General features: G+C 44.4%; 1 protein-coding gene and 1 long non-coding RNA gene across 3 annotated transcripts in view; one reads left to right on the top strand and one right to left on the bottom strand.

Moving 5' to 3' along the window:
* LOC139051656 (organic cation transporter protein-like) overlaps nt 1-26,320 on the bottom strand; it is a 189,688-nt gene that overhangs the window by 43,423 nt on the left and 119,945 nt on the right. For both annotated transcript variants that reach the window (XM_070528611.1, XM_070528610.1), the window contains 2 exons: nt 19,197-19,300; nt 4,840-4,994 (listed from right to left, as the gene is read on the bottom strand). In XM_070528611.1, the coding sequence (XP_070384712.1) occupies nt 4,840-4,994; nt 19,197-19,300 (259 nt within the window). The remainder of the gene's footprint in view (nt 1-4,839; nt 4,995-19,196; nt 19,301-26,320) is intronic.
* On the top strand, nt 22,741-25,372 carry LOC139051658 (uncharacterized). The gene is made up of 3 exons (XR_011509487.1): nt 22,741-22,807; nt 25,000-25,074; nt 25,143-25,372. It is a non-coding gene; the product is annotated as an uncharacterized lncRNA (long non-coding RNA).

Below are 26,320 nucleotides of genomic sequence, written 5' to 3'. Positions count from 1 at the left end.
TCGAAGAAACTTAGTTACGTAGTTTCTGTATTTCTTAAATGCAAAAAGATCATCAGGCCTTCTAGACTGCACAAAGTGAGAGTACAGTCGGTTTTTCTTACGAATTAGCTTTAAACACTCATTTGTTAACCAAGGTTTCCGTATCTTCCTAGATGTTTTTACCTTTTTTAATTTAAAACAACTAGTGTATGCATTTTTAATGATATGCATGAGCGTATCATAGGCCGTATCAGCATCGTTACACTCGAATACTGGTGCCCAGTTTGCACTTCGAAGTTGGTTTCGAAAGTCAGTCATTGTTCTTGGATTTATTTCCTGCATGATGAAAGATTTACATTGGTTTCGGCTCGCTTTAAGTGAGCTATTTCGCTTAGAAAACATGTATATCGGCAAGTGATCACCTAGATCGGCGGCAATGATACCAGCATTGATATCTAGCATTGGGCTGTTCGTAATAAATAAGTCAATAAGGGATTCAGACAGGCACGTGACTCGAGTGGGTGTTTTTATCATGTTCGTACAACCAAAAGAATCAAGGAGTAAGATCAGATTGCGGGAAACTGTATTTGATTGCAGTAAGTTTATGTTAAAGTCACCGCCTATGTTTATGCACAGTCTATTCTGGTAAGCATAACACAGTAATTGTTCTAAAAAGACAAGAAATCTTTCACTATTACCATCAGGTGGTCGATACAAAACAGCGAAGATATAGGATCCACATTGTACCGTAAGCGCTTCGTAGTCTGGTGTGGTTTTTGAGAGATCTGCAATTAAGTCGCATGAAAGCCTTTCTGATACCATCTGCATCACACCTCCGCCTCGGCGGTTTGGTCTATTCAGAAAGAAACTTTGGTATCCGGGCAAGGAAATGACATCATCTTCCGAGTTGTACCATGTCTCACTTATCATTATTATGTCAAACCTGAACGTGAATTCGTTAAGAAATGCTTCTATCTGATCGTGTTTATTACGGGCAGACTGAACATTAAAATGCAAAAAGGCAAGAGAGTCGGCGTAACCAGGACGAACAAGGTTGCGTGGCGCGATCATAGCAAAATAAGGTGCAAAAAGTGTTCGTTGCCAATCGCCGCTAGCAGATTTTAGCTAGGTCTGCCTCGCATGTAACTTTAACAACACTAGACTCTTCCGTTTTCCGCGCAAATACTTTTCCGTCCCTCACCCATACAAAGCGCCATTTCATTTCCTTTTTCTTTGCCACAGTCATGCCAAGCAGTTGCTTTAGTTGAGGGCACAAATGCTCGTTCACGAAGACAGACTGCTTGGAAGAAAAACCGATGTCTTCTGCGGTGATCCTTGCTTTTCGCGCTTTTTTGATCACAGCATCACGTTTCGACCGACGATTGAAAGACACCACTATGTTCTTATCAGTACCAGAATTTCGCACAGGAACGCGATGGCAAGCATCAATATCTTGCTCAGATATCGGCACGCCAAGCACTTCCCCGACCTTCTGCAGAACGTTCCCAAGGTTATCATTCTGCAAGCAAGGAACACCTTTCACCTCAATGTTCCTATTTCTCGAATATTGATCCTGTGTTACTATCTTTAGTGAGTTCTGACACACTTGCTTTCTCAGCTTCTCAACTTCTTGCAGAAGTGGCTCTTGTGCTGCTTTTAGGTTGACATTTTCCTTTCTAAGTGCTTCACATTCTAGTTTCAGAGACTCATACTGTCCACTAGTAAATTCTGCACTCTGCCTGAGCTCTCGGAGTTCCTTACGGAACTCACGTTTGAGATCCGCAATTTCCCGTTTAAGTTCGTCATTTCCCATTTTGAGCAACAGCAGAAACACACGGCAAACAAGCAAAAAGTGCGAGCACCTCAGACAAAAGTTGGCAGCAGGGCAGCAGAGCAGAAAAGCAGACTATAAGCAATACAAAAAAAATGATTTCCAACCTGCAGAATAGATGAAACGTAAGTGTCGGCTCCTGCTGCTGTCCCTGCTGCCAAGTGACGGCGAAGGGCCAGCAATACTCCTTATAAAGGGCTTGCAGAGCAACCGATGTGACGTAGATCCACGTGGCTCCCACAATCAGTCGTAGGCGATCCAGGCAGTCCAGGCAGGCAGCGATGCAGCCGCTGGGTGCAGTTGCACTCAAGGTTACGATGCAACCGCCCACCGTCTTCTTGAAGGTCGTTGAGCGTCTTCAGAAATCTGCAGAATAGATGAAACGTAAGTGTCGGCTCCTGCTGCTGTCCCTGCTGCCAAGTGACGGCGAAGGGCCAGCAATACTCCTTATAAAGGGCTTGCAGAGCAACCGATGTGACGTAGATCCACGTGGCTCCCACAATCAGTCGTAGGCGATCCAGGCAGTCCAGGCAGGCAGCGATGCAGCCGCTGGGTGCAGTTGCACTCAAGGTTACGATGCAACCGCCCACCGTCTTCTTGAAGGTCGTTGAGCGTCTTCAGAAATCTGCAGAATAGATGAAACGTAAGTGTCGGCTCCTGCTGCTGTCTGTTCTGTTAGTGCTGGCCTCGGAGAGTGGAAGGTTTTTTGTTCCTGCTAAGTTAAACAGGCATGCCGTTACATTCCATACTCAGTTATTCTCGCTCAGCTGGAAACAAATTTATAGAAGGCTGAAACAAGAACGGCCTTTCTGGCGTGATGAAGCGTGTTATATGTGATTACGAAGAGATGAAGAAGCTTTGCTTTCTCTATTCACTCGCAACTGCCCAGCAGATGACTCGGCACAGTGAAACTGCGGGCACAGGTGGAGATATTAACCGTGACAAATGTTTTTTGTTCGCATCGTAAGCTCAAGGGTAACCTTGGCGACCTGCTTGCAGATGACGCTTTGTTCTTCAGCGCTGAAGATGACAAAATAGTTGCTTAAGAATAGGAACCGGCAAAATTCTAAAGGTTGCTTTTAAAGTTAATGTGCAGGAATTTTATGTAACGTTTATTAGCTTGCGCTAAGCCAACGAAATCGGAAATTGGACTTCTAAAGCATTAGAGTGGGTTTATCAATCGGGCGAGTATTCACAGAACACCAAGCAGATTATCACGAGGAAATCTGCAGTTGAATAAAGATGTATCGTATTTAAAATAATAAAATGTAGCACATTTCGCAAATATTCATTGTTAACAAACAGCACCTTGCTGATACTCTAGTAAATGGAGGTCCTATAATCAATGCGCTCTTCACTCCCGAACAAATATACACCCTTTGGGGTGTATAAATATACAAACAAATACACACCCTTTGGGGTGTATATTTGCCACACAACAATAGTTGTCATCTGTCTTGCTTGCGTTTCCTTTCTTGAAGACGCTGCGCTCGCTATTTTCCTGTCGAGAATGTTCTGTCATGCTGATGACGCGCATGCCGTTCGCGACTTGGGAAGTACTTGGCTCGCAGCGTTAAAGAGAGGAAATGCAGACAACACACATGACGATTATTGTTGTGTGGCAAGATACGACCCAAAGGATGTAATTTTGCTTGAGTGTGTGAGTGGTAGCCTAAGGGTCCCAAATTGAATAACGGAATGACTTGAAGCTATAGGGAGCGCGCAGCAATCGATGGAACGGGAAATGGCAGGCGTAATGCTAAGTGAGAGGAAGACGACGGTATGAATTAGAAAGCAAAGGTAGTTGACACTGCGGTAGTAAATAGAAAAAAGTATAGCGGAGCAGGTCATGTAATGCGTATACATACATATATAACTAGTTGTGTGATAGCGTGAAAGCGGGTGCCAAAGGAAGAAAGATGCAGTCGAGTGTTGCGCAGGGTTAAATGGTGAGCTGTGATTAATATAATTGCAAGCACAGAGTCGGCTAACGCTGGATAGATGCAACTGGAAATTGTTGTAATAGGCCTTTGTATAGCATTGACCGTAAGTTCTCCGATGAAGATTAACCTGAAGCGAAGCGAATATTATAGCTTGCCTGGAAAGCGAGCATTGCAAGGTTTCGCAAAACTTTCTCCTAATAAGAATGTTTCCACATTAGCTGACTTTTGTGGAAGCCGGGTGGTACTTCTTAGGTGCAGATCTCCTAGCTTCACGATCGCTTATCATTGCTGCTTTTGGTTTTTCTACTTTCGTGTGCAGAGTATCGCCCCAGAGCAGATAAGCTCAGACCGAGCTCTCACCATTGCAGTTAATTCATACTTGGTCTCTTACCTCTCACAATTATGCTGATTCTGTGGCAACGTTTAGTTCATTTGATTGGCGGCATTAATAAGCTGCCGTCACCACCCAGTCTCCTATTCCTCTTACTTACATTTACTGGCTCCATGTCAGAGCAAGATCAGCTCTTGGGATGGGTGGACTTTGTAGGAATTGAGGATGTGAACTGATGGAAACATTAAGGCCGCATTAGAGGCTGATCAAGTGAGTTTTATGTTAAGAAAATTACACAAAAAATTTAAACGCAGTATTACCAAAAGAAGGAGAGAGAGAAACTTTTACGATAAGCAGGATATATTAGCCTGGCTGATCGTCTGGCATGCTACCGCAGGTGCTTGGTGTAATTATTGTGTACACTGTGATCACATGGACACGAAAACAGCACGTACACTCACAGACACGCAGATACGCAAATAAAACATTTGAAGGACTTTCGTTAACGCCTGTGACCTTTAACACGCCAGCTGTGCTTTCGTATCATGCAACAAGTGGGTGGTACTTCCCCACGGGTTGGTAATGTCCCGCAGTTCCAAGCTCGAGTAGCACTGCAAGCGCAGTGTCACCTTCAGATATTGTCGCTCTGAGACGTAGCGAAAGCAGTCTCGTAGAACATGTTTCAAGTCCTCAGGAGCGTTACATTCGTTGCACATTGCGACACTGTTCGTTTGCCGCAGCAATGCACACTATACCTATTGCGTAGGCTATGTTGGTGACTCCTCCATGTCCCAGCGAGGCGAGGAAGCGAAACGCGTTGAAAAAGGCGAATGAGCCGGAAAAGGCCGTGGCCACTCCTGATGCCAGCGAGAGGAGCGTCGTGGTGAAGATGGCTGGACGCCGGCCACACCTGCGAGAGTGGTCGAGTATGGACAAGGGTTAGTTCCCGCAGGATTATGGCTTTAGAATGCCGAGGCTGAAGCTACAAAGTCAGTAGAAAATGGGACGACGGTGTGCACCGATGACCAACTACCAGAGGCGTAGCCAGGGGGCGGGGAAAGCTTATGGGGCTTCAGACCCCCCCCCCCCCCCCCAATTTCTTTCCTGCGTTCATGCACCGCCGACCAAAACAACCCCTGGCGCTGGAAATCATTCTGGATGTTGTCTAGAATGTCTTTGTCACGCTCGAAATGACATTTCAGCTCGAACATTGCGAACTCTGGCTAGATTTCGCACCAACGCCCATGTACCAGGAGTTACATAATGCAAAGAGCCCCATCCAATCACAAAGTTTCAAGGGTATTTTGATGGCCTTCGGGCTCGTCGCGGAATCACGTGGAGGCCGCAGAATCTACGGAGCGCATGGAATTCAATTCTGAAACTTTATGGGTGTAAAGTTCTCATAAACTTTTGATGCGAAAGCTACGTTCACATTTCCAAAGTAGTGCTTTAGATTTTCAATTCCGGATCTTTGTGGGTATAATGTTCTTATAAACATTGGACGCCAAAGGTGCATTCGCTTTTATAAAGTCGTACAACGTACCATACAACGAGACAACTCAAGTCAACACACTATCAGACAAGTTGACAAAGTGCGCAGCGAGGTCCGATGAGACGAAGCATTGTGGTGCTTCATTTGTGCCGTCATGTCACAGAAAAGAATATCATAATTTTTTTTCACCTGCGTCGAACCATCGATGTCAAGACACTAAAGCCAGCAAAAGTAACTACGTTCTTATGTTTTTTTTTGTACTTTGACCTTCATTCGCGAGGACACATTGAGCCTCTTCAAGGATCTTGTTTTCGCTACCCGCGGGCTGCCAGATTCAGCCAGAACGCGTGCATTTTTCTCGTGTTGCCCCGACCACCGCGTGGTGCACTTCTATGAGCGTTCGTTTTTGTCTGACCGAGTGGATTTTTGCCTGCCAGAGTTTTAGTCACTTTCCGGCTAGCAGACGAGAAAAAAGAAACAATCTTCGCTGCCACTATCACAGCGGGGTCTCTTTTACGTAATTGTTTTTGACCACCTTTTGTTTCAATACCTGCCAACCTTCCAGAGTAATTTCCTGCTTCTTTGCAATGTCACTCTCATCGCCAGGCCAGGAGGCTTCCCCCTGGTCGGCTTCTGTTCCTAACTCTGATTTGCCGGTGGAGCTTTTCTTACGCAGTGGGACGAGCAGCGTTCCTGTGGCTTTGGTTCTGAGTGATGGCGGAGTGATTCGCATGAAGAATCCCAAAGCACTTCAAACTGAACTCCATATGGCCTCGGCAAATTTTCAACAAATCACCGAGGTTCGACAGTTTGGCCGAGGGGACATTCTTTGCTGCTCGTCAGACCAGGCTTGTGTTCAAGATTTACTGAAGTGCGATGTTTTTGCGACACATCCGGTGAGCAGTTTCATTCCTCATCACCTTGCATGTACCAAAGGCCTAGTCCGTGGTGTCAACATAAGTCTATGTCCGGCATAAATTTTGGAAATGTTTTCAGTGGCAGGTGTGATTTCTGTGTATTTTTGCAGTCGTGTCGTTGACGATAAGTGCATACCCACAGAACCAGTCATTGCTACTTTTGCTGGAATGAACCGCCCATCGGAAATCAAGGCATGGTCACTTATATTCCGAGTTGAGCCTCTATCACCTCGTGTCCTTCAGTGTCTAAAGTGCTGGTGGTTCGGGCACTCCATAAAAGGCTGCACATGATGCCAACACACGATGCCGAATTTGTGGAGAAGGCCATCACTCAAATCACTGTTCTTCCCGAAATGAGTCCTGCCTTCGCAGTGGTCCCCACCCCGCAGATGAGCCTAATTGCCCTGCAAGGGCAAAAGAAGTACAAATCCTTGAAATAATTGATAGACGTCGATGCTCTCGTCGTGAGGCCATTTGAAAAATTCAGAGCAGGACTCAGGGGTATGCTGGTATAACGGCCGGCCAAGCGCTGTGTACGGAAAACTCAATCTCTGAGGCTGTGGCAGCTTCCGTAGAAAAGGCGCTGGAGAAAGCAATGGAGCGCATTATGAGAACAAAGAAAAACTGGGCAAAAAAGAACAAGACAGAGAATGAACCACACGACACAGGCGCAGACTAACAACTGGTTTAATGCTCCATAGCTTCTTTCCTACCAACAACAGAGCGCATGCGCACCAACCACAAAGACCAATGCCGCTATCATGTAGTCAAGCCTAGAAACGCCAACTCCTTGCGGTACAAATGTGTGGAAGCCTCACTAACACAGTTATCTGGCCCTAATCTCGCGATTTCTAAAGCTTCGATTACTTCCGCTCTTCCTTATCCCTTGCGCGTCCGACAATCTTAGTCCTGCAGAAAAGTGGAGTACAAACTTGGCCGTCATGCCTGCAGGTCTTGCAATGCTTAGGAAGATGCTGTCCTCTAGAATCATCTAGGGAATTGGCATGTTCTAATAATCTAATATTAATGCAGCGGCCTGTTTGTCTAACGTACACGTTGCCACAACTCAGCGGAATCTCATAGATGACATTCGCACTACAGGGCACAAACTTGTTCCTGTGATTAGTGCTGCACTCGATTTTCTTTTTCCTATCAGGTCTAACTAAATTGCACAGACTGGACAGCTTACAAGGTGCCGAAAAGAGAACCTGTATGCTGAATTTGCCCGCGACCCTCTTCAGGCCGTGCGAGACCCTGTGGACATAGGGCATAACTTCTACTTCTTCCTCTCCTTCTTCCCTATGTCCACAGGGTCTCGCACGGCCTGAAGAGGGTCGCGGGTGAATTCGGCATACAGGTTCTCTTTTCGGCACCTTGTAAGCTGTCCAGTCTGTGCAATTTAGTTAGACCTGATAGGAAAAAAAATCGAGTGCAGCACTAATCACAGGAACAAGTTTGTGCCCTGTAGTGCGAATGTCATCTATGAGATTCCGCTGAGTTGTGGCAACGTGTACGTTAGACAAACAGGCCGCTGCATTAATATTAGATTATTAGAACATGCCAATTCCCTAGATGATTCTAGAGGACAGCATCTTCCTAAGCATTGCAAGACCTGCAGGCATGACGGCCAAGTTTGTACTCCACTTTTCTGCAGGACTAAGATTGTCGGACGCGCAAGGGATAAGGAAGAGCGGAAGTAATCGAAGCTTTAGAAATCGCGAGATTAGGGCCAGATAACTGTGTTAGTGAGGCTTCCACACATTTGTACCGCAAGGAGTTGGCGTTTCTAGGCTTGACTACATGATAGCGGCATTGGTCTTTGTGGTTGGTGCGCATGCGCTCTGTTGTTGGTAGGAAAGAACCTATGGAGCATTAAACCAGTTTTTAGTCTGCGCCTGTGTCGTGTGGTTCATTCTCTGTCTTGTTCTTTTTTGCCCAGTTTTTCTTTGTTCTCATAATCTCATACCAACTAGCCCCTCACCGTACGCTACTAGAGCGCATTATGACAGATGTCACCGACTCCCTCGTTCAGGTGCTGTCCTCACAACTAGCTCCGTGTCTTCGACTAAATAATAAAGCCAATATTGAGGATTCGGTGTCGGGTCTACCGCGGACTCCACCAATTCAAATATCGACCGCGCAGACATTCACAAATAACGATTCATCAAAGCCATCAACTTCTGAAAAAGTCGACCAAATCTGTCTCTCCGACACAGATGGTATGGAAAATCAAGATGTAGATATGGACCCCCGATCTCTTAAACGAACAAGGTCACCGAGAGGAAAAAAAACCTAGGTCTCCCGCCAACCCCAAGGCAAAATAGTACGTTAGAGAGATTCCGACTAAGAAGGACTTCTTAAAAGAGAGCGTTTTAGACCAAGCAGTCTCTGTGCTCGGATTTATTCACCATAGGATCTTTACCAGTAATTCAGTGGAACTGCCGTTCCATACTTTCCGCTGCAACGGATTTATTATATCTTATTTGTAAATATTATCCAGATATTATCATTTTACAGGAAACTTGGCTTGTTGCTGCTCAGACATTTAATCTAAAAAATTTCCGATGCTTTCGATTGTATCGCCTATCCCGAGGCGGTGGTTTAGTTTTGTTTGTCTCATCAAAAATCTGCCATAGAGCTACTATAGCATGTCAGATAATGTCCCCAAACTGTGAAATCTTAACACTGGATATAATACTTCCTGGCTGCAAACCTTTTTCTATAATTAACACGTACTTCCCCGCTGGAGTGCAAGGTACCCGTTATCTAGATACCTCTATTGCTCGCAGTCAGAACATCATACTGGCGAGAGATTTTAATTCTCATCATGTGTCGTGGGGTTTCCGAACGGACACTTGTGGCAAACGCTTGTGGGATTGGGTCTTAACGAATAATTTCTCTTGCCTAAATTCGAGAGCACATACTTTCGTACGGGGTCAGTCGCGATCTGCCCTAGATCTTACGTTTGCTACCTCGAGCATGTCTGTCACCTCCTGGAAGACTGTAGACTCAGGAACTAACAGTGATCACCTCCCTATAATTTTTGAACGGCTTACCCCGTTGACTAGTTTACATAGTAATGTGCGCACTTTTGTTAATTACGAAAAATTTTAAATGCGTTAAAATAAGCTTTACACGCTGAGGAGGGCATGGAGAGGGATATTAAAGCAATGAGCCTATGTTCAATTCTAAAACATTCATCAAAAAAAGCTCAGTTTTTTGTGCAATCTACTAAGGGTGGATCATATTGTCCCTGATGGAATTCTGACTGCGAGCGAGATTTTAGACGTAGAAAAGCTGCGTGGAAAAACCTTTTGTACAACCAAAGTCCTGTTAATTGGGCTGATTATACATATATAGCTACTACGTTTAAACGAACCGTCTCAAAAGCTAAGGAGGATTATGATTCCAAGCACTACACATACCTTTCGAAATATTGCAATAAGAAGGCCCTGTTTAAATTTCTTCGATCACGTAAAGTTATACCGGCGCCCGTGAATGTCGATTCTGTGGTTCTAACAACAAAAGAAGTATCGGAATCACTTGAGAAAATTCTTCAAGGTCTAGCGCAACGTTTCAAACATAAATTGCCGTTAGGCAGAAACCTCCCTTGGGAGACGACTTTGAAACAGTAACAGCGACAGAGCTTGAAGGCATTGTTAGTTCGTTACCGACGTCAGCCCCCGGTCCAGATGGAATTACAACATTAATGCTAAAAGTTTTATTTGATTATGCGCCTCAGGACCTCCTAAACATAATAAATTCCTCCCTCAAAAATGCATGGGTTCCAAGAGAGTGGAGAATAGCTAAAATTATTCCTCTATTAAAGAAAAAATCAGCTCGACTTGACTTAGACAACATAAGACCAATTTCTCTTACTTCCAAGGTCGTCACATTAATATAAAGAATTCTTCACGGCCGTATAACAAATTGTATGCAGGATGATACCCTTCTCAGTCCTTGCCAGATTGGTTTTCATCCCGGGCACTCCATATGGTGCGCCCATGTAGATTTACAGAGTCGCATAAAACTTGCTCACCGCAAACGAGAGTACGCAGCTTTGGTGACGCTAGATGTATCAAAATCATGCGACTCTGTAGAACATGGTATTCTATTCGATAAACTTCAGTCTACGAATTTCCCTAAATATATAACTGCTTGGATCTATGAAGTTATAAGGGGTAGAGAGTTTTATTGTTCCCAACACAGTATTTCGACGTCCAAACACAACCAGACAAGAAGTGTACCACAGAGTTCCGTTCTTTCCCCTATATTATTTAACATTTTGCTAAGCACAATTCCTTTGTCTCCAGAATTACGTGTTTATGTTTATGCGGACGATATCGCATTTTTTACGTCCGCAAATAATATACATGCACTACAACAGTCGTTTGCAGAATTACTTAGGAATACTGGAGACATGGCTAGAGGGGTTATGTATGTCGTTAAACATTAGCAAAAGTGCGGTATTAGTATTCCCAATTACTGCGCAGGTGCACATATCTTTACAATACCGACAGGAAATCATTCCTTAAGTTGACGAAGTCAAGTACCTTGGTGTTATTTACGATGGCAAACTCACCTGGCGGAGTCACATTCAACATATTAAAACAAAGGCAGAACGAGCCGTAGCTATGCTCCGCCGGCTCAGCCACCAACGCTCTGGACTACACAGGGATACCTTCCTGATGATCTATAAAATGTATATTCGGCCCATATTGGAATTCGGCTGCGTAATAGCTTCCGGTGGCCCCGCCTACAAAATTAAACCTCTGATACTTTTAGAAAGAGAAGCTCAACGGTCATGCCTTGGCCTACCTAGATTTGTTTCCAACGCTGTTTTATATCAGGAAGCTCATATACCCATCCTAGATTGCAGATTCCGCATACTTACGGTTCAGACATTTTTAAGAATTTATGACTATATAAAAAGACATACGCAATATGCATTTATCACTGAAACGTCTGAGTTTTTCCAAGTATCCTGGTCGAGATTCCACAGTCCTCAGGTAATATTCGTACAAGCACAGTTACAAAAATTGGATGTGTCCCTACGCCATGTTTACCATTCAAATGATGCCTTAACAGACCTAGAAATTGAGTTCGATGAGCTATTTCCAAATCATGCTAAAGTATTACCAAGGCGAGATTTAATTAATATCTTAGACGGCCACCTACACCAGCTAACCACTGATAATGTAATAGCTACGGACGCTGCTGTGTGCAATGAGAAGGCAGGAGTGGGGATCTTCTCTGAATCTCTTCAATGGTCTTACTCCCTTCGCCTTCTCGACTTCACACCTATATTTCAGGCAGAATTATTAGCGATTATATTAGCATTACGAAAACTGCCCCAAAATGAGCCATTAGCTGTTATTCTGACCAACTCGCTATCTGTATGCACAGCACTAACGGCATCTTTAAATTCAGCAATTCAAAGAACATTTCGTTCGATGGTACCTCCGTACTTACGAAAAGTATGTTTGCTTTGGGTACCGGGACATCATGGGTTGCACTTGAATGAAATGGCTGATTCACTCGTACGAGCATCCCTGAACGGCCCTATCATATCTGTTTTGCCGACATCAGCTTATTTCACCGCGGCTAGGTACAGAAATTTCGCTATATCTCAAAACTCTGCAATATCCATGCTAGCACCGTCTTCTGATTTCCACCATCTTGGCTTTTCCTGGAATATCAATTGGTGTCCTTCAAGGCAAATGGAAGTTTCTTTTACAAAATTGAGATGTCGTATACCTCCTCCAAATTTCTACTTACAAAGGTCTGGTCTCGCAATGCCCCCTCTATGTTCTTTTTGCAGTACACCTGTAACTATCAAACATCACTTTATCTCGTGCCGCCGCTTTCTAAGACAAAGAAAACTATTAGAATACTCATTTACCAAACTTGGCCTCTCGCTAACCTCGCCAACCATTCTTTCTTTTGGGGTGACTTCACTGGGATCCAGCCACAAGGATGCTTTTCTGGCAGTTTACAATTTTACTATAGGGCCAAAAAGAGTATTTTGCTGAATTTCTAAAATTATCCATAATTTATATTATTTCATTTCTTTACGTTTACTTATTTTATCGAAATTCTTAACAATATTTCATTACACTTCTAAATTACAGTACTATCGTCCCACGCTCCACTATACAAATCTAGTTTCTCTCTACGTCTAACCATACGGAAAACCGCCTGCTTCTTGGCCAATCCCCCATAGTGGGTACGCGCTACTGTTGAGGACACAAGACAAGACAAGACAAGACTCAACGGATTGCAGCGCGTTCGCTTGAGCGCTACCTTTCCAGAAAGTCTTGTCTCGCTGGTGTAGGATTCCGAGCAGTATGTGTACGAATCTCTGTGGACCAAGCGTCTCACGTTTTCGTCGATATTCCTTCGGTAGCTACATTATGTGTCAAAAGTAGGCATTCGATTGTGGCCAACATGCTTTCCTTCGGGTTTGTTCATTTGGGTGCCCCCGCCACACAAAAGAAACAAAGATATTCTTGCAGCGCAGCGAATTGTCGCACGGTGAAAGTTCGATTTTGATACTTCTTAAGAGCCACGCGATTCTTCACTTGCCGGATACCCTTATATTATTGCGATAGGAATTATATGGGCGCTCCAGGCGCATTCGGGCCGTCGCCGTCACGTTACGTATAAAATCCAAGGGCAATAACACTCTGACCGCGCGCCGCATGCTGTATGTGCGAGTGAAAGCGGGGGGGGGGGGTAGGTGTGGCATAGGTGAGCCGACGATGGTGGCTCGGTCTTGTGTGCGCAAAGGAGAAAGGCGGGGAAGGAGCGCCGCCTTCCATCGCGCGCGATACGTCAGGGGTTGTGGAAGGAGGGGGGGGGGGGGGCTTAGGATTCTGTGATTTGTGAATCTGTAAATGCGCAACATGTTTATTTGCCTTGTTTGACGCATCATATATAGTGCCTTTTTCTTAGACACGTAGATTTATTGGAGACATACGTATATTCATATATCTTGTCGCGAGATTTTGCGTATACGTGCAGTGAACTTCGTTTCCAGTGACGCTTTGTTGCCATTTAATCAAGCTGTATCTTCGCATTTCTATATTTCATTGGGTCATCGTAATTCTAGTGTACGAGCGCAAGTCAAGTGAAAGTGAGCCAACCTATCCCGCGCAATAATGGTTCGGTTCATTATCTGCGAGGCATGCGCGTAGAGCACAGGCATCTGTCATTTACAAAAGGGACACACAGGTGTGAGGATAAATGTTCCCTAATGCTTTCATACACTGGGTTGAATATGATTGCGTGGCATAAGGGACGGTCCAAAAGTTGAACAGCGTGGTGTCGTGAGGTGTTTGACACCTTCAGTGTTTCCCAAAAAGACATTGGTCTCCGTATGGCTGCTGTGTACGTTGAACATTTCATTGGCCACTGTGAAGCATTGCAGCAAACTGTTCAACGAAGGACGTGAAAGTTCCAAATACGATCCAAGACCGGGCCAAAGCCGCCATGCAATCACCCCCAACACAATGGCAAAGGCTTATGTGCCGATTAGTCAAGAACGGAGAATAAGCATCAATGAACTGGCAGAGCGTGGGAAAATCAGCTATGGTTCGGTTCACACCATAATTCATGAATATCTCGGTTATCGGCTCTTGCATGCGCAATCAATGCCCAAGATTTTGAACCACCGCCAGAAGACGGAGAAGTGGCGCGCTGCCTTCACTGCTCTGATCCGGTATCACAATGAGGTTGACGCCTTCTTGTCTGCAATTATGACTGGGGACGAATCATGGTGCCACTACTACGAGCCTGAAACACGACGGCAAAGCTTACAGTAGAAATATTTGAATTCGAACTGATATTGTCCTTAAGTTCCCGTGATATTTTCTTTACTTATTAAATAGACAAAAAACATGAAAGCACTGATATCAGTTATTTCGGGTACAATTTTTGGGACATACGAGTGTATATTCTTTCATGAAGAAATACATGTTGTACTTGTATTCACGGTGTGCAGCGTTCAAGAATTCGTTTGCAGCATCTTTGGCAATGACAATGCAGTTATCATTCATGTATTTCATCCCTCGAGAAATTGATAACGAGGAGACCGAGCGACAACGTAAGCGCCCCCCGACCCCCCCCCCCCCCCCCCGAACGAAATTTCTAGCTACGCCAGTGCCCGCTACGATCCGTAACAGGCGACCGACAGAGAGTGAAAAGAAGCATACACATTGGACAGACGATGACAGGAAAGCATGTAAGTATACTGAAGAGGAAGCTCGTGCTCAACGCCGATGCTGCCTATTCAAATACGTGTAGAACGCAAGGAAACCTGTCAGCGTTTTTCATATTAGGTGCTTCACACGAAATGGTTCAGGAACATGAAATGGTCATAGGGAGCCCGTGAGTATTCGGCGACCCACCCACTGAAGCAACCACCTTTTCGAGCGTGAAAGAGAGGACGCCCGCGGCTTCGACGCCATTGCTTCTCTTCTAACTCGCGAGAATGCCTTAATCAACGGAAGAAGTAATGGACTTTCTTACATAACCACTGGAAGCAATATATGAAGATAGTGCCTGTATATACACACTGTTGACATGGTGCACAAAAATATTCTGGACTCTCCGCAGACGGAACAATAACAATAGGAAAACGCGAGTACATAGAATTGCTTGGACACAGTTCCTTAGCTGGATGTGTTTGCGATGAACTGCTTTCTGCGTATTAAAAGTAAATGAGTATCCAGCAGTGATGAATTTGTTCTGTTCAAAATAGTTACACGACCGGATTCAAATAAAGACGCTTCTAGAAATAAACCTTTATTTCTCTTTCTCTCTCTAACTCGGGCATGAGCGCACTACACGAGCAGCTACGATCTTGAATGAGTTACGAATGATCGGTTTCATGTCATTTTTCACGCGTCTGCACTGTCGTGTTGCTTCTCGTCGAATATTTTGGATTTTATAATGCGCATGTAAATTAATCTACAGGGGGTTTTGACTAGCCAGAGTGCACACGTATGTGGAAGTGGGGCGGACCAGACTGATACTTATACCGACAAACTAAGCCTTCCTAATTTATGTTCAAGACTGGGTGTGGCGGAGCCACAACAATACACAAAGTTGAATTTTTGCTATAAATAATTCTGTTCTGAGCACGTACTGCATGACGGTATCGCTTACGTTACATTCACCTCACCACTTATTTAGGCTTGCCTATTGTACTTTGACATTACGCAGCGTGGAGAAAATAAATATATAAATAATAAATATATAAATAAAGTATTCTTACAAAAAGAAACTAAGCTTCGCAAAACAAAAAGGAATCTGAGGGACTGCTTGCGAGCCTGAGTTGCACCTCCCCTTTCAATTCAGTAACAATGGAGAGAGCCTTGCAATTTCCGATTATACAACAGTCTTCATTTTCTGCTTCCTTTTTATCACATAATTACTTGTTTGTATAAAATTCATGTCACTATTCTTTGACACTTACCGCAACATGCGCCTTGACTGCGATTGCCACTCACTCGGATGAATACCACTTTATTAAAAACTGCTGTCGGGGCTTTTGTGAAATATCTGCGTGTTTGAAAGGCTCTTTTTTTTGCTGCTTCAGTTACGCAGGCTATGTGAGTGCAATAGCGATGCCCTTGATTAATTTTCTTTTAATTATAGATTTGCGCCTAAATATACGTTACCGTTACATCATTTTGCTCTTTTATTTTGCCAGTGTATGTAGTTTTTTTTTTTCATTCTGGCATCAAATACAAAATAACGGCGTCTGCTGCATCACGTGATTTTTGTATTTACTGATCGGTTTTCTATTCGAAGCCATATGGTGCTTGCTGGCGTGTACACCTGTGAGCAAAGAAAGGACAGGGACTACAGGCTCGCAAAAAGAAAAATAAACAGTTTTCGTCGTAATTCAGATGCGCATGCTGAAATTGACGAGTACAGAGGAACATTTGCGATGTAAGTTTTAGTCTGTAGCCCTCAATTTCAAGCGGCATTTTAGGCGGATAAGAAAATTGGCTTGATCACGGAATCCCTGGCCTGCATACTTTTGCTCAGTGCAGCATGCACATACTTAATCTCTTCCGATCGCAATAAATGTCGTGAAAGAAAACGGGGCAAGAAAGTTCTGTCTTGGCCTGGATGGACAATTTGTAGAATTTCGGATGGTGACTTTTCAGGTTCAATACCACTTCGGATGTTTTTTTTTTGTTGTTGTTGTTATATTCCACCTTATCGCCCCCACGACGACATAGTAATCATATTTACTTGTTGCAAAGACATTTCTGCACAGGACGAAGGTGGATGGCTCTGGCATGGAATAAGGCCTTGTCATCTGTGCGCTATAACATACTGTACAGAGTCCGGTTTTATTGTAGCGCGAAGCGGCAAATAGCAATCAGTCTGAAATTTGGGGTACTTTTCAGTTTTTTACGAGATGTTATTCAGAAAGTAAGGACCATTTGCTTATATTGAAATATTTACACATCAGGACAAAGTTTTATTTGTGCCGCTCTATCGGTTAATTCTTCGCGAAGGTTATAAAGTTCACTGTTTTGGCCCAGTAGTCGTCTGCTTTTCGGGGAATGCAGACGACAATGTTCGTGAAAATTGTTGCCCCTGCCTGTTGCGAAGTGCGAGTTGTAATTCCATTTCGCATCCAAAGGATCACCAGCTTTTGAAATTCATGGGGAGTTGTGCTTTAGTTTATGGACCTACAGTTATGAGTGAAGGAAAGGTCAGAAAATTGTGTTGAGACTTCAAAAATGGCCGCAGAGATGTGCACGATGAAGAGCGGAGTGGCAGGCCCAGCATCGAGACCAAAAAGCTGTTCAACAAGTGGACCGGGAATCGCAGTTAAATCGACGACTGACAGTTAGTGGGCTGATAAGTTTCCTCTTGTTGGACGCATTATAATTCACGCGATTCTAACGGAAAAGCTCCGAAATCACAGAGTGTGTGGAAGGTGGGTACCAAACATTCTTACCGACTAACTCAAGCAGTAAAGAATGTCAAGTGGACGAGCATTTTTGGACCGCTACCGACATGACGCAAATGAGTTGTTTTCGCACATTGTTACAGGCGCCGAGACTTGGATATCCTACGCTACTGCAGAAACAAAATAACAATCAATGCAGTAGCGCCACTCCTCTTCACCAAAAGCGGGAAGAATGAAGCTGTCTCTTTACTCGAGAAGCAAAATTATGGCTAGCGTTTTCTGGAGCGAAAAAGGCGTTCTTTTGATTGATTTCATGGAACGTGAGACCGCAGAGACAGCTGACGTATACTGCGAAACGCTCACTAAACTGAGTCGTGCAATCGAAAATCGATGGCGCGGGAAACTGTCGTCTACAATTGTCCTCCTCCAGGACAACGCGCGAAATAGAAAGATTCAAGATTTTGGTTGGGAGCATTTTGCTCAGCCACCCATGCAGTCTCGACCTTGCATCAAGTGACTATTTCCTCTTCCATTTGAAACATTTCCTTGGCTGAAAGCGGTTTCAAGAGAATGAGAAACTCAAAACCGCCGTTGTCAACTGGTTCTATTCCCAGGCGGCGAGCTTCTATGCAGAGGGACTAAAGAAACCGGGGCAGCAATACGATAAGTGCTTAGAAGTTAACGGTGATTATGTAGAAAAGTGAAGTAGGTCTGTACTAAACTAAACTAGCTAATAAAAGCTTTCGCTAACAAATGCATATTTTTTTAGGAACAAACGGCCCTTACTTTTTGAATAACCTTCGTATATACGCGATTGAGTGGGAAATTCATCGACTGATAAGCATAAGCGTAGTGTGTTCAATGGGGCTGGTTGGTTTATCTTTAGAATAAAAACAGTAACAGCGCAACCCAGAACGAGCGAGCAAAGAGCACCCGACAGAGCGCAGGACAGCGCTCTGTCCCGTGCTCTTTGCTCGCTCGTCCTGGGTTGCGCTGTTCCTGCTTTTATTCCTAAGCGTATTTACAGCACAAATTAGTTGGCACGCGCTCACGTATTTATGTCTTTGCTATTTTGCTCGTTAGTTATTGGTGCGGGGAACTCATTAGACAACTGCGCATTCAAGTACACACAACACAGGTCGTAGCAACTACAGAAGCACATCAAATAAAGCCGGGGAGATAGTTTTGGCATAAAATCATTGTCACTGCACTCTAAGAACAGTTTATAACCTTTGGAGTGCCCCTTCTGCCACACAACAATAATCGTCATTTGCCTTGATGCTTTTCCTTTCTTCAACGCTGCGAGCCCGGTACTTTCCAGTAACGAACGGCACGCGCGTTATCAGCATGATAGCATTGCCGACAGAAAATGCTATCATGCTGATAGCATTAATGCTATCATGCTGATACCATTAATATCACTGAGAAAAGAAGGCGTTTTTTTTTTCTCAGTGAGATTATCGTTTTGATTTGTCGGTGGTTACTCACTTTAACGTGCCCTTTTAAATCTAATGCGAAGGTGGAGTTGTGGTATGTTCTACAGCCGTCATAAAATAAATGTGAAGATTAACAGCATTCATTCAACATTTCAGTTCATGCTGACACTGAAGACATGTGACGCGGAACGTACGCCCCCTGTAAATAGCCCGCATTCTGCTTTCGTAGCCGTGTTTGGTACCATAAGTTCGTCAGTGTTCACAAATTCATGCGCATCACAACATAACACTGGTCACAGTCTTGCGTGAAAGTGAAAAAGACCAGTCTTACCAGTCGGACATATGAGAGAAGACGAAATTGCCGACCATGAAGCCGAACATGAGTATCGACTGCGACATATCCAGCATCCATAGGTCTTCGCACACGACATTCCACTGTATGAAAAAAAAAAGCAAAGCAAAAGTTAAATTGGGCAACTTATATGAGATTCGTTAGGACGGTAGAATCACGAAAAAGCACGACAAAGCTTACTTCCCTTTGGATGCCGCTGTTGATGTCGTTAAAAATTGCGTATAGTAAGTGGCCAGATAAACTCACATCGAGAAAGAAATATTAAACAGGTACACACAAGCACAATTAGCTGGCTAATAACGTGTGACATTCTCGGGTAATTCGCCCCGTAATCGCCACAAATTCTGCAGGGCGCAAGGTGCTCCGAAATGGGGCAGCGGCGCGGCCACAAATTCAAGGAAGGAAATCGCTCGGCTTCGGTGCGCACTGCTAGCACCCCATAGTGATTCGAACCGTGAATGCTGCGTGAATAGTTTGATAATACCCTGAAATTAAGGCCACTTTTCAATATGCCGAATTGCACCGCGATAGCCCTTTACGAGTTGCTTTTTTCTTTCCAGCGAACGACCACTAAATAATTTTGTTGTTTGTGTCTATTGTTTTGTACAGGCGCCGTACTAGTCCAGCTCTGCATGCGTGCGATAGAATCGCAAGTCATTTGCGATTCTATCGCAAATGACTTGCGATCACATTATAATCAGTTATAATGTGATCGCTCACATTAGCTGAAGCTCAAAAATGCTGTCATAGATGATATAGGCGGTTCCTCTCCCCCATTTGAACAGTGAAAAGAGTGCTGTCAAAAATGCTTACTCCCTTAAGAAGTTCAGAAGAATTGAACTCCTAGAAAATGTTTCCCTTGAGGGTGTGCCTTACAGTGTTATCTGGCAGTTAATTCGATTCTTTTTTTTTTGTCCTCACTATCGCTCGACAAACTTTACAAAGGCGGATACGAAAATTTTATGAACGCTGCTTCCTTTCCATGGCAATGTAAGCTGCCAGCTATATAGACCGCGTCGTCTGTAACGCGCGCTGCTCGCAGAGCCTACTGGGATTGCACAGCGGCTATCCGTCGATTTTTCGGGTGCGTGATGGGCAACAACAACTAAAAAAAGAAACTGCCCTTGCCTGGTGTTCCTTGCTTACCGAGGACGGTTGATGCGCACCGGCGTGGTACTTATCGACGGTGCTAATAACCTCATACGGCTTATCCGCTAGATGAGACCAAGACACCACACTGATCGACTAAGCACTAAGTACCCCATTATTCATTCAGAATTTACTTGTGTTTGCCTCTCTCTGCTCTGAACTGGAACTTAAACCAATTAATCATCATCACTTTATTAATTTTTTTCTTGCGGATTGAATATGTAGACATTTATGGTATGCCAACAGCTTTAAAGGCATCCTGACCCACTTTTTATCGCCGTGGAGAAATGCACTTGCGTTTAAAACAGACTGTTTAAGATATACTCTGCCGCAAAAAAGTACTTCAATGCATTCGGCAGAAGCGGGTTGACTAGCAATCAAAGATCGCCTGTGATCACCACTTCGCGGTGCTCCTTCTTCAGTGCCTTTCACTGCGAAAGCTACGGCGGAGCGAGGTGACGCCCATAACGATCCGCCTACTGAACGCCACAGTGGCGCGCAGTTCAGGGGTGCTATAACGTAAAGCTATTTCACACTTTCCTGTTCCAATGCTGCAATTAGCCCTCGGCGATTGGTCAAAAACATTTTTTTGGGCCAAACCTACTTCGCTTGACTGTCACGCGACGTCACAAAAACCGCGAGAGCTCCCCATCTGATATGACGCGTACACACTGATTATGCATGATTGGACCGAACGGACGAAAAATAGTTATTTCTGATTCGACGCCTTTTCGCCATTAGCCGTCCGCTATTGGTGAAAAGTTTTGGGGATGCACCTACTTCACGTGCCTGTCAAGTGACGTCACAAAACCGCGAAAACTCACTGCGTCAAAGTGACGTGTACGTGTTAAAGATGCATTAATATGCCGAACAAAACTGATTTATTTTTCTGAATAGCCACAGGTTGCCCCGTTCTGAAAGGAATAATAGATGGCTGCCGCCGATGGCTCAGCTAGGCACTGGCTACTCGCATCTGCCAGAGAGCATGGGTTTATTTGCGTACAATAAAACTTTTTCCGTGGCCATGTAACGTTTCCGAGCACTTTCGGCCCGTTTACAACCTCGCTCTGAGAACTTTTCTTTGTTGAGGATCCCTTTTAGCGGCATGCTTAACCTTCCGCTGCATGCCGCCGCGATTTTCGACCAGCCACCGCAAGCTAAGTAAGAGAAAGCAGACCAATCGCTGACAGTGGCACCATCCTCTTCATGCGGTTATCGATTTTCAGTGCACTGACTCGGTCCCATTGAATCCCTCTCCACTTGAGCGTGCTCCTCGCCTCTTGTCAGCCAATTAGATAGGCAAGGTAGGCAGATAGGCAAGATAGGCAATGTTATTTGTTTTTAAAGCAAACAAATGTGACCTCCTATAAACGAGAAGAGCGTTTCATTGGTATGTTAAGAAAACCCTGTGGGTCACCGCCCGATGCCTGCGCAGGCGGTTAAGCAAATTTGACGTCAGGAGATTGGAATAAAACATATTGGAATAGTTTTACGTTATAGGGCCCCTGATTTGATTTTCGATGTTCACATAGACGCCACTATTTCCGATTTTGGCGCCTACGACGCACCAAACTTGGAGACTATTCCTCAGCTTCCGGTTGAGTTCACCGTGTCTCATCAATTTGATATGCTACAGTGGACTACATAGCTACGCGCGTCTGTGCTCACACCGAGTGACATGAGTAGAACACATTCTTTCGCACATCTTTATGACAATCACAAGGATCGAACGGAGCCTCATGTTCGTTCGCGCGAGTGCGTCGACGCATATCGGCTATGCGATGGATGCCGCATTCCGGACTCGCGTTGAATGGAGTCCTAACCTAACGAACTTCGACCATGATGGCGACACACCTCGAGGGTGCGCAACTCGGAAAGCAGACGCCTTGAGTCACGCCGCCCACATATACCAATCAGAGCACGCTGTTGTCCTCAGCGAGCCGCAGCGAGCTAGCGAACGGACTCGTCGCGCCACCACATGGCGGCCGCGGTATCTACGCAGCCCTGCAGACCATAGAGTTAGTAGAACAACTCTAGAGGAAAAGCTGGGCCGGAAAAGTGGGAACCTCTAGGGCGCCGCCCTGTTGCTACTGGTCAATGCGGCCAGCGCAGATATTATTGAAAGGGCTGAAAAGAAGTACATGTCCCCTTTGCTTTGTCATTTAAAAACGCATACCTGATGGCTTTATGAAGGTGGTGCGTTAATATTAAGTTTACAGAAAGCGATCGCTATGTCCGTGACTTATATAGATCCCGGTGTACGCATTCATGCAATAAAGGATGACGCGAATTTCGGTTTCGAATCGGTTTTTTGGATTCGGCGTAGTTTCGTACAGTTTAGGTTTGACACGCGATCGCGCGTCGACATCGGACGCTGGGGCACATTCATGCCTTATGTGCCACCGAAGCCCCGAAGTTCTCTGGCATATATACCTTCACATGTAAGTAAACGAATATATCTTCTTGTTCAGAACATCACGCTAGCAGACAGTTCTTGTGATGCATCACAATCGTTTGAGAAGCGTCACAGTAGAGCGTTTTTCTACATGCGGAGCGGTGTTTTTATTTGCAGGTTTCCCTTCAGTAGGAAATTGGAAATTGCTGGACAGGCGGAATAGCACACCGGAATTGTACTCGCGAATCTACAAGCAAGTCATATAATCTGTGTAATTGTTACACTTAGAACAATCATGCTTCTACAAACGCGCCACAGTAGAAAAACAGCCCGATGCCGAGTATTTCTGTTCCACGAAGCAATAAAGAGGCGAGTGCCTAATACGGACGAAATCGAGTGCATGAACCCACATATTAATAGCGTAGGCGTTTTATTAACTGTGTAATATTTTCAACACTTCCTTGCATGCCATTTCATGTGGCATATCTGCTCTGGTCACAAATTTGTGCAGCGAATCTATTTGCATGATCGACTCCGGGACTCTGGGACCGTTCACTTGCACTTGATGCTGAGTATTTTACATGTATCCATAAACTGCAGATATGTACATCAGATCCCTACGAGAATTTTCAAAATTCAATTATTTTAGACAACAGGCACATATGCAATACTGACACAATAGCATTAAGCAGCTGGGACACATTTTTGTTGACCTTACTCGCAGGTAAAATAAGTAGATCATGTGGGCAGCTCCAGCTCATTTTCCTTAAATCAGTGTGTACAAGGGGTATGCAAATTTTTTTTTTCGCGAACCGATTATTTTGTTCTCCAAGCTAGAGAACTCACCACGTAAGTGTAACTTGTTTTTTACATCACATTAATATGTGCTTCAATTTACCAAGTGAGATGAGTTACTTTATGGCACATTCAGTCAAATCACACTGAAAGCTGCATTCATCAATCTTCAATTGAACTTGAAACATGTTTCCCTGTTATGCAGATATGCAATGGCAAGCCCTTCCGTGTGTTCCAAAGGTAAAATTTAAGCTCTAGAATAAAGAAGGCATTTCTATTCAGAAACAACAAGCAAAAATGGTGAATGCATAGTATCAGAAGCCCTAGGTACCCCCTTCACCTTACTAGGGCGAAGGAAGTTGTGCTTAGGAGGCTTCGGGCCGGGGTGGCCCTTACACCGGCTGTTGTCTCAAGGTGGAACTGGTCGCATTTACCACTGGGTGCTACGTGTCCATACTGCTCCGTTCCTGTGGTGGAATCAGATGCATACCACCTAATATGGACATGTACAGGTTTACAATCGGAACGCTCGCGTCTCCTACTGCAAGCCGGCCTCCGCTACAGTGTGACAACCCGCTGTTGTCATGTGACCGCTGGATACATGACAACAGATTTCACAAAACACTGCTTCAATTCATGCACAACACAGGCCTCAAAGCACACATATAATACACATATACGCTCCAAGAATTATGCCTTAAGGGCAAGCCTTCATCGCAATAAAAAAAAAAGAAATTATGAGAAGTGTCGAATGATTTTAAGGAAAGAATGCAATTTCAATATGCAAGAGTCTTTAGTGGAGGTCAAGCAAGTCAACATAGGCAGAATACTCTGCAAAATTATGCGAGTGAGGGGATGTCAAACAATGGGTCAGGAAATGCGTTGTTTTTCTGCAAAACAAAAGCTGATGATTGTCATTACATAAGTCACTTTAGCATCATGAGACTGCTGCTTGATAAATTCAGAAATAAACCAAAACACAAAACACGTAAAAATGAAACATTTAATGCTCTCTCCACACTGGGATAAATAAAAAGAAGCACATCAAATCTAATGTGGACATATCAGACGCCTTGTGAAACACTAAAGGAAAAATTCAGTTTCAAGCCATGGCACTTGCCGCATAGATGTGGGGGGCCTTGCACTAATAGTGATAGTTACCACTGCATTTAGAAATTGAAAGCATTCATGCAGACAAGGATGATTCTTTATAATTTTGGCTACCACTTCAAATGCCTCCACCAAGTGTTACAATGCTGCACGCAGCCATACTAAGGATCTCGCAGCAACACCTGCAGGTAAAAAGCAGAAGCAGTCAAAGTGCTGGTGTGTTTTGGACACTATGTTTGAAAACTTTTAGGCAAGAAGAGTCCAAGAAGCGAACATAACAACTGCATTTATTTCCATAATTCCCCATTTGAATGGGCTTTTCTTTTTGCTTAGACAATGCCTACGCCTAGATACAGCAGCTCCCTCATACAGACTCCGCAAGTCAAGAGACCGTGGAGGCAAATGCAGGTAAGAGGCAAAAAGCAATAGCACTGGTATCGACATTCATCTAATTTCTTTCTTTCTCTTTCGTTTAGGCATCCAGCACAACTCTAACAGCTACCTTGACTGCGGGTGTGTCACCCTAGTCGCCAAGGGAATATTTAAGGGAAAGCGACAGGCAATGTGAACAGCCACTTATCCATGTAAACGACACTCTTTCTCTCGGATGACTCCTACGCTTCGCTACGCCAGCTCACTTGTGCACAAAGATGCCGCCGAGGCACGTGCAGGTCAGAGGCAAAAAGCAGTGGCACTGGTGTCGACATTTACCCAATTTCTTTCTTTTTTTTACACTGAGGCAGCCAGCACACCTCGAACAGCGACCTTCACTGAGGGTGTGTCAGTAGATTCCTCTTGTACAAATGTTCATAATAAACTTCAGTAAACTTGAACTTGATAATAAACTTGAAAGCAAACGGGACATTGATGCATTGTTTTTTTGAACATTTATTGTACACATACAATGTATGTTATACTTTGCAGTGCTACATAGCGTATTTCGAAGCTTGCCCCTATATTTTGCACATTTAATTATGTATGTGTTGTGTGGACCTCAATGCAGTTCATGTTGTAGCAGCTGCTTTGGCAGTGTATCGCACATTTGCTTAAGCTTGTGATATGCACATACTTCTCTCACATACACAAAATCAGGTTCTGTGTAGTCCTCAGTGTTACAATAAAAACTGAAAGTAAAAATCCGATGGTGTAATTGTGTTTATAACAGTGATTCCTATGACGGTGACTGACAAGTTGACATCTTGAACTGGTCAATCCGTCATGGCAAGGAATTGTATGTATACATATAGAAAAAGGGGGGGGGGGGTATAGGATTAGGGCAGTACGAAAAAAACGTACCAACACCGTCCTCTAGACCCATTCCGTTAAGGTACCGTAACAAAGCATATTATGCAGAAAGTTCATACAAGTAACTCTGATATTTACATACGCCCGACGACGCGAGCTACATATGCCATGACTCGCATTCGCGACTGCACCAGATGCCCCCCATATTATTCTGGTTAATTGTGCTCAGTGCACCAACGTAAGGGAAAGAGCATGGGCACAGGTGCCTTTAAAGTATCTCGACCTTGCGAGGCACCGCTGCGCGTGCCAGGGGAGCTGTCTGTGCGAACACTCCCTGGCACACACCTGCCTCGGCGGGCCCAACCTACGTACCATTCTGCTTCGAGCTTTGATCTCCCCACTGTCCTTT

Source organism: Dermacentor albipictus, unplaced genomic scaffold (genome assembly GCF_038994185.2).
Source record: "Dermacentor albipictus isolate Rhodes 1998 colony unplaced genomic scaffold, USDA_Dalb.pri_finalv2 scaffold_13, whole genome shotgun sequence".
In the NCBI taxonomy this organism is placed as follows: Eukaryota; Metazoa; Arthropoda; class Arachnida; order Ixodida; family Ixodidae; genus Dermacentor; species Dermacentor albipictus.
This window is presented reverse-complemented; position numbering and strand designations above follow the sequence as displayed.